Source organism: Cuculus canorus, chromosome 26, assembly GCF_017976375.1.
Source record: "Cuculus canorus isolate bCucCan1 chromosome 26, bCucCan1.pri, whole genome shotgun sequence".
Taxonomy (NCBI): Eukaryota; Metazoa; Chordata; class Aves; order Cuculiformes; family Cuculidae; genus Cuculus; species Cuculus canorus.
Genome location: NC_071426.1, coordinates 1,602,245 through 1,610,533, shown reverse-complemented (window position 1 = coordinate 1,610,533; position 8,289 = coordinate 1,602,245). Strand labels below are relative to the sequence as shown.

General features: G+C 50.4%; 1 protein-coding gene across 1 annotated transcript; it reads right to left on the bottom strand.

Moving 5' to 3' along the window:
* Positions 1-343: 343 nt before the first annotated feature.
* On the bottom strand, positions 344-7,970 carry LETM2 (leucine zipper and EF-hand containing transmembrane protein 2). Its single transcript, XM_054049734.1, has 10 exons — positions 7,754-7,970; positions 6,259-6,709; positions 5,877-6,020; positions 5,399-5,533; positions 4,712-4,915; positions 3,990-4,109; positions 3,303-3,413; positions 3,080-3,166; positions 2,311-2,385; positions 344-1,705 (listed from the first exon to the last, which is right to left on the bottom strand). Exons 1-10 carry the CDS (start codon positions 7,798-7,800, stop codon positions 1,655-1,657), a joined length of 1,425 nt encoding a protein of 474 aa, XP_053905709.1. The 5' UTR covers positions 7,801-7,970; the 3' UTR covers positions 344-1,654.
* Between the last annotated feature and the right edge of the window lie 319 nt (positions 7,971-8,289).

Sequence of the window (8,289 nt, the reverse complement as noted above, 5' to 3'; positions counted from 1 at the left end):
GACCCAGGCTGGCTGTGCAAGCCCAGTTCATGCGCTTTAAACCGGGGAGATTTTTCCCTGGAGTAGCTCTTCCCACTTACATTGACTGCAGGAATCCTGTCTCTATTCACGTGCTTCAGCCATAATATAGAAATCACCGGCATTCTTTTACTTCTGGAACATTTGTCCTCGGCCTCTGTGGGGGTAAAACGCTGTTCGGGAAGCAGATAATGTGTTTGAATAACAGCAACCGTCAGTGCCAGCAAGGAGAGGAGGCTCCTGCCGCACAGACAGCAGCCAAAGGCTCTTCTGTCTCAGGAAAGACGTGGCTACTGGCAACCTCTCACCTATGCAACACGGAGACACCAACAACACGTGAGCAATGGGGTTATTTTATTGAAATAACGTGTTCTCCTTCACTCACCACCAAATACAGACATGCAGCAGGGACGCTGGCTGCGCGAACGAGGCAGGGGTGTGGGTACAGAACTAAGAACGCTGTACGACGGTAACTGCCTTCCACGGGCTGTGGCTGCGCTGCTGCGAGAGTTGGGAGTCACGGTTAAAGTGCTGACAACACCCAGCCTTGAGTTGACTGGCTTTGGGAGTGGGATGGTTCTCAAGGCTGTCTAAACTCTAGAAAAGACGTTTTATTCTACTTAGCACCATGTCTAGCTTTAATTTTACAGTAAGTATAAATACATGTATTTAAAATCCATGATGTAATTTCTGAACATTTAGAGAGGACAAAGTAAAAAAAACTAACAAATACTAAAAACAGCTTCTTGGAATCCTCCTATGGAGTCTACCAAAACCCAGCCAGCCCTGGAGTGTGCGGGGAATTGTTTTTGTATGGTACCAGCAGTTAGAGTGCTTGTTGATGTGCAGCTCTGAGCCTGAGGTTTAGCCCAGTCTTCCATCAGACTTGGGAAATGCGTGTGGGTCCCCAACCTGCTCCCTCGCAGAACCTGGTGGGATCCCTAACAGCCTCTGGCACTGGCTGCAGCTCTTGCTGATGAGTGCAAACACTCACACCGTGGAAGCTTCCCTCTCCACTGCTCTGCTCTTCTCCAGTAAGTTCTGTCTTCCTGAGCAGTTCAGTTCAACAACGACACTGAGGAGAGCGCTGGTCCTCCCTTCATGATGGTTATTGTCCTCGGCACAAATGTGACCGCTGAATACAATGGCTACATGGGTCATTCTGCACTCTGGTTATTGGTTAAACCACCCTAACTAGGATCAAGAGCTCAAGCTTGCAAAGCTGCAGCCAGGGCAAGCTGCAAGCCCTGGATATGCGGAGAACTTCCAACTCCAGAACAGGCTTCATTGGACTTCCAGCCTACCCCATCCCACGCGCAGGCTTTTATGACCATGAAAAGCTGCCTTTCCTAAGGTTTGAGAGCACAAACACTGCCCAGCACCAGCACAGACAGCAGCATGATTATCAACATCTTTACAACATCAGTTAAAGTGACGGGGATCCAGTACAATGAGCAGCCAGTGCCATCCTGACAGCCCTAGCACAGCCTGGTTTGGAACAGACGGAGAGGCCCCTGAGGGCTACTGACACCTTCTTGTGTCCAGCAGCCTCCTGGAAAATCACCCTTCCCGGCAAGGAGATGCAGAGACAAAAGCTCTTCTCTCCCAGCGTTACAGCATTCGTGCTGGCTCCAGGCTAGGCTCCATTGGCACCGGCCTTGCTGCTCTGAGATGCTTCCATTTTAGCCTAGCGGGGAGCAGAAGTGCAGATTTTAGTCAGTACCCCAATACAAATACTTCTTAAAATTAAAAACCTTTTCTGAAGAAGGTATCATCCCATCTACTAAGGGAAGCTGGTCTGGAGAATAACAGCTGACTAAAAACAAAGTGCTTCAGGGAAAAGGAGCATTCTGCTGTGATTAAAGTCAGTCTGGGGTCCCTGTTGCCTCAAGTGGGCAGCTACATCAAAATAAAATACCCACAGGGAAAGAATGGGGAGAAAAAAAGGCAAGTTTGGGAGATACAAGTGGCACCTAATGCTATGGTGGTTCTGACAGAAGGCTGGCCTATCCTCACCATCCAAAGCAGGTTGTTAAGGAGGAATATAAAGAACAGACCTACAGAGAATTCCCCACAGTACTCTGCTGCCTCCCTCAGTTTGACTGCAGTCTCGCAGTCCCATGTGGTAATTTTTATATTTAACAGCCCTCAATACAGTACTCAACCACAGCTTCTCCAGTCGCACCTTCAACTTGGCGCCCAAAACATCCTGTAGCACCGATTTCCACAGTTTGTCTGCAATTTTGTGCAGAGCAATCGCTTTGGAAAGTGTAAGGATTGTGAAAAGCTTACCTCTCGTGGGGAAGGCTGAATGGACACTGTGGAGATGGGCAGTTTGTCTGTCGGCTGAGATACAAAGTCTTCGTTCTTCAAGGAAAAAGCAGCTTTAAGTTACAGCAATCTCTCGGAAAGCAAAGCACCAGCTACGCCCCATCCAGTCCCTTCTCCTTTCTGAGTAAGGCTATTCCTGCATGTTTGTGAAAGCCGTGTGTCAGCATTTCTATCATTTCCCCTATGCAATTTCACAGGGCTGTGTGGAAATCTCTCTAGCAGGGGACACAACAGTCTCCTTTAATGTCTGTGCTGCTTTTATCAGCTTGGACGAATCCAAGGAGTTCGCTTTAGCTCTGGCGTTCTTACCCTAGGAGTTTTGGACTACTCAGCCCAAGTTCTCCAAGAGAGCTGAAAACAAGTCACCTTTAACTGGCTTCTCTGAGCTAAACATGCCTGGGCTGAAGTTGCTGTATTTATGCAAATAAAGCAACTTAGAAGCTCCAAGCACTTCTCTGCTGGACACCAGTAACATGGTGTTGAATAACCAGCTGTTTCCAGCAGGACAAGATGTGCCACAGCAGCTCTCGGTATCCCTTCATTGTCTCGTAACTCAGCGTATGCAACTGTGAGGCTCTCAGGCAAAAATGTATGCGCAGTGGAAGACCATGCCCTTATGTGCTCTGTGCAACGCATCACACACTGGGTTCCCTCTGCTTTCTCTGCTTCCGTGCACTTCCCAAAAATTACAGCACTACACACACATTTCCCCAGACCGCTACTTTCTAACCTTTCTTCCCTGCACAACAGGAGCAGGATCCACCAGAGTCTCTTGACCTTCAGGAACAGGCGTCACCATTTCAGCAGCTTCGCCCCTCTACGGAAGAACATAGAGTTCAGTACAGTTACAGGCTTCAGTCCAATCAAAGAACCAGATTCATGTCACAGTCCTTCATTTTTATAATGTCTAATGGTTAAACCATTAACCTGAAAGTTTTATTCAAACAACTCACCTTGTTTTGTGGAATGGGAACAGATTGTGGCTTTATGTCTATTAAGTACAAGGCACGGGAAAGCAGGAGCAGAGAAGGTGGAACGTTCTCTTTTAAATGCAGATCCAGCCACTGTGAGAAGAAAACAGAAGGAAGTTATTTCACAGTGGCTCTATTTCAGTACTTATAAATAAGCACTCTTTTCTCTAAAGATCTTAAAGATATCTTGAGTTTGGCTAACACAGTTTTAAATCAGCGTAAGGAGAAGAAATTGTTTTGAAGTGTAAGGAATATCACATCAAAAACGCTCCAGAGAAGAAGTTTCCAGCTACCAGCGAGGTACAACATCATCACTACAACAATGAAGCAAAGTACTTTGAGTTATCTACAAACTGCAGCAGAGTCTGTAACCTGTTTGAACGCTTATAAAAGACCAGTCTTGGCTCTGCTACAAGTCTCAGAAGCTTAAAATATATTCCATCCTTCCATTTCACCTTGCTTCTAGCTGGCCCTGGTACTACTTGCTTTTCCTTTTAGTTAAAGACATAACCTGGATAGTTCATGCCTTAAAGCCTAGCTACACATGTGAGGATCCATCTGGAAACACCTGAACAAACTCCTAGTGCAAACCTTGCCTGCTCTATCTGAACGCTCCATTCTGTCCTAGCAGAAACCATGTCAAATGAGACCAGAGCAGAATGTACTCGCCTGTCCAAGCTGTTCTTTTAGTTGCTCTTCCGAGAGACCCAACGACCGCATTCCTCTGGCTCTGCATGCACTCTGCAGCTCAGACACACTTAGGCCATTGACTCCTTCCTTGGCAATCATCTGAAATGAAGAGGAATGTCTAAGCCAAATCCATGATGAACTTGAGGAGCCTGAGCCCAAAGGAATGCCTGTTTAGGTCAGTGTGTATAGTCATACCAGGGCACCGCTGAGACAGACCTGGCTTTGTACACAAATCATCCTGTCCTTGGAAGCTGTCAAGTCTTCAGCTACAGAAAAACTTTGATCTCAATTGCTTCCCCCCGCCCAGTACTGGGAATTTCACTTTTACGTGTGATCCTATAGGTGTGAAGACTTCACTCTAAGACAGGTAACACTGAGCGCTGTCAAGACTGCAGGCTTTGAAGCTGAAGCTGCAGCTTCCAAGCTGGTCACCTCTTACCAGCAAGAGGTTTTGCCATCTTTCCTCTGTGTCACACTCATAAAAAGTTAGGAGGATGAACTCCCACTCTGTTTCTTTCTGGAATCTCTCACGGGGATAATCCCACTCCCATCAATATTAAGCTTTACGGCGAGGACAGAGCGTGGGCAGTGATACACGCCTTACGCACTGCAGGCAGTCAGTGACTCAGAGGGCAGAGCCCGACATGGTGAAATGCATGTGTCCCACCAAAGCAGTTACGGCTGCGCTATTTTAAACTTACTTCGTCATCAGCCTTGATAGTTCTGAGTCTCAGCAGGAGCTGAAAGCGGAGCAGGTTGTTGGTGCCGATGGGCTGCAGCTCAAGCAATTTGCAAAGAGCTACCAGCTGCGGCCGTTCCAAGTGCTCCAGGGTCAGCTCGTCCTCAAACAGCTTGGAGAAGCGTACGATCTCCTGGGTACTCGGCTGATGGCCGGTGTGACGGATCTAGGGAAAGCAGAGGCATCAGGGCCAAACGCCAAACTACAACAGGGTCACAGCTTGCAAATCCTCTTGCCCCTCCAAGGAAGAAGCCCTTCCTGTTCCTTACACTGGTGTTCCAGTCTCTCGATGGAAACTGGATGATATAGTTACAAGGCCAAAATGAAACTGGTTTTTAGTGGCTGCTTAAAGGATTCCTCGGGGTAAAGCTTCCGCTATTGTTCCCAGATGTCAACGCTTGTTTGTACAGGTAGTTCTGAGAGCTGGGATCATCACTAATCCCCAGGTATCATCTGCAAGGGGGGACCCAGGGAACAAGAACACCCACAGGACAGTTCTGTGCTGTCGGATCTCTTCAGCTTTTGTACAACACACCAGAGAGCTGGTTTGCTCTCTGCCCAAACCAGCAGCACTAAAGCTGGTCTGAGTTATCGCTGTCTAAGTCCAGTCTGAGTCCAGTCGCTGTCATCCCCAGCGCAGCCCCTTTACCTGGTGCACATAAGAGGAGAATTGTTTCCCTTGTCCTGTATCCGCTTTGTTCCTTTTGGCCATCTCTGCAATCGTCTCCCGCAGGAACTTTGCCAGCTCCAGCTTTGCATTTAATTTCTTTCTCTGCTTTTCTTCCTTCATTTGGGAAAGAAAACACAATTATAAATTGCACTTGAAAACTGGCAGGGAGGGGATTCTGGGAGAGAGAGGAAATAAGACTTAGTACTGAGAGTAAACAGGCCTTGGCTACTGTAGCAAATGAAACTGCTTTGCGCTTTCCTACAGATCCCTGTTCACACAACAACCTTCAACTTCTGCTGTGCTGCCTAGGAATGAGGTAGGAATGCCTGACTCAGGTGTGTGCGTGAGGCCAGTACTTGTTCACAGCAGCAGGCATGAAATAACAGCTCTTTACGTGGCTGTGCAGATGTTCTAACAAACTGGAGGCCATTGCTGCATCTTCAGAAAGGACACAAACCTTTTTTGATTCCGTCTCAAATGTTGAGGGCAGCATTTCAGGGAAGAGCTTCAGGAATACAGGTAACAGGAACTCCATGAAGGGGACAATGATGAACACCAGGAATGGAACCAGCCGGAAGAGATCTGCGCAGGTTCTCAGCAGCTGCATGGAGAAGAGCACAGCAGAAATTAGTGCTCAACCACACACAAACACAACCAAAGCAGCACGGAAACCAAGCAGTTCAACTTCTTTCATTACAGTAAGGTCTTAATGTATCACTCAGCAGTGTGCCTAGTTGGCCAAGAAAACTGCGGTTGGACTGATGGTTGGACTGGATGAGCTTAGAGGACTTTTCCAACCTCTATGATTTTATCAAGGTGTTGGTGTGTCTGGCACTTACCCTTCGTCTCTCCCTCCGTGTGAGGACCTGACCATGTAACAGCCTCCACACCATCCTGGCAGCCACCTTGGTGTCAATCCAGAGCAGGTGGAATCCATTGTAATAGTGCTTCAGTTCATTCACGATTCTCTGGCGTAAAGACTTCTTCCCCAGGGAAGTCTCTATGGCTTGTTCTGTTGGGGTTTTAGCCGTCTCACTGCCCCTGTTTACGGCACCATGACAGGGCAGAGGTTTGTCCTGGAGCTCCTGACGCAAGCAGGCAGCCGTGTGAAACGCTGGCACAGCTCCGGGCAGCGAGGGAGGCAGGGCAGGGCCCAGCCACACACGGTGCAGTGGTGGCCAGTTGGCTTTTAAGCAAGTCCAGTGGAAATGAGAGCCCAGTAAGTGGACAAAAGCAGCTGCTGGAGAGTACGGATTACTGGAGTGCACAAGGAGGTGAGAGGCTCTGAAGCTGGAGGGGGATTTAAGCGAAGAAGAGTGAGTTGTGGCCAACATACCAAGCATTACACAAAATTAACTTTCTTAGTACCAAACAAATCTCATGAAACTGATCTTGTGGTTGCCCCAGTACTGGAGATTCAGATCCTTCAGCAACAGATAAAACATTGAGAATCTGTCTCCCTTTAGTGACTTTTCTCTTGCGGGAGAATAACTCATGACTTCAGGCTGTCTCTAGGAAGCCCTTCCACAAACTGCACAGGCTAAGAGTGTTCTGTTGCAAACAAAGAAAAATTAAAAGCGCTTCTCTTCTCAGCACATGTTTGAATCACAGTTCCCTGTATTTCCTGCCTCTTCCCTCCCCAGGAGCGTCAGCTGAAAAGGACAGGCTATGTGCTGCAGAGAGGAGAGGTTAGGTGGTTCATCTGTTTTCATAAACAAACTTAAGACCTTGCAGACCGCTCTGCACTGCAGCAGCTGCTGAAATCCCTGCGTTTTATATGAATCAGACTCTGTGCCTATCCTGTCTTCCAGGGAATCTGTTGTGGAAGTTTGCAGAAGGGCTCTAGCAGAGAGCACTGATCCTACAGGAATGTGTACACCAGCAAACGTGAGAACAGCGCTGGTCACAATGAACCGATTGCTGAGGAAAAGTGGTGTTCTTGCGACAGGGAGGCCTCAGATGTGAGGACCCTCAGCCTGTTCCACCTCCAGCCCAGCACAACAAACAACGGGAATGCTACTGCACGGATCACCCATCGGAACCCATTTCCTCTCACCTCAGAGTGCCCATTGGAATGGATCCCCTCTCAGCACCAGGGATCCATCCCCTCGCACCTCAGCCGGGCATGGAGCACCCATCAGAATGGATCCACCATCTCCTCACCCCCGGGTCCCCTGTCCCCTCTTCCACCACCCCCCGGGGTCCCCATCCTCGTCCCCTTTCTGCCCCCCCAAGGACCCCTGTCCCCTCTCCCCCCCGAGGCCCACACCCTCTCCCCTCTCTCCGCCCAGGTTCCCCTTTCCCCCCTCTCCCCCCAGCCCCGTCCCCTCTCACCTCGCCCGGACTAGGCCGCGGATCGCGCTACACCCGGAGGCGGCCATGGTTCGCGGTGTCACGGCCCCTCTCCCTCATCGCCGCCGCCGGGACCGGGCGGGGACCGGGCGGCAGTGCTGACAGCGCGGCAGGCAGGGCCGGTTCCGGGGTCCAGGCCCTCCCCGCTCCTCCAGGCCAGCCCCATCGCACCCCGCCCGCGCCGCTCTACCCGCCGCGCGCCGCTCTATGATTCCCCCCGCCTCGCCCTCTGACGCCAGCCAATCAGAAGGGCGGGAGCGCGGCGCTGCCCGCAGGGCGCCCAATGGGAGCGCGGGGGGCGGGGATTGACCCCAGGTGCCCCCAGGGGGCGGCGCTGATTGGCTGCGGGGACGCGGGGAGGGGCGGAGACAGCGAGGTGACGTCATGGGCCGGCGCGTGACGTCATCGCGGCCCGGGGGGACATCATGGAGTGGTTTGGAAGGGACCTCAAATGCCATCCATGGGCAGGGACACCTCCCACTGGATCAGGGGCTCCAAGCCCCATCCAACCTGGCCTG

Coding starts and splice junctions, on each gene's coding strand:
- LETM2 (XM_054049734.1), bottom strand. CDS start 7,800: ATGGCCGCCTCCGGGTGTAGCGCGATCCGCGGCCTAGTCCGGGCGAG. Junction 6,710..7,753: donor CGCGGCCTAGTCCGGGCGAG/GTGAGAGGGGAC, acceptor ATCCCCCTCCAG/CTTCAGAGCCTCTCACCTCC. Junction 4,110..4,711: donor CTATCAAGGCTGATGACGAA/GTAAGTTTAAAA, acceptor TCTTCATTTCAG/ATGATTGCCAAGGAAGGAGT.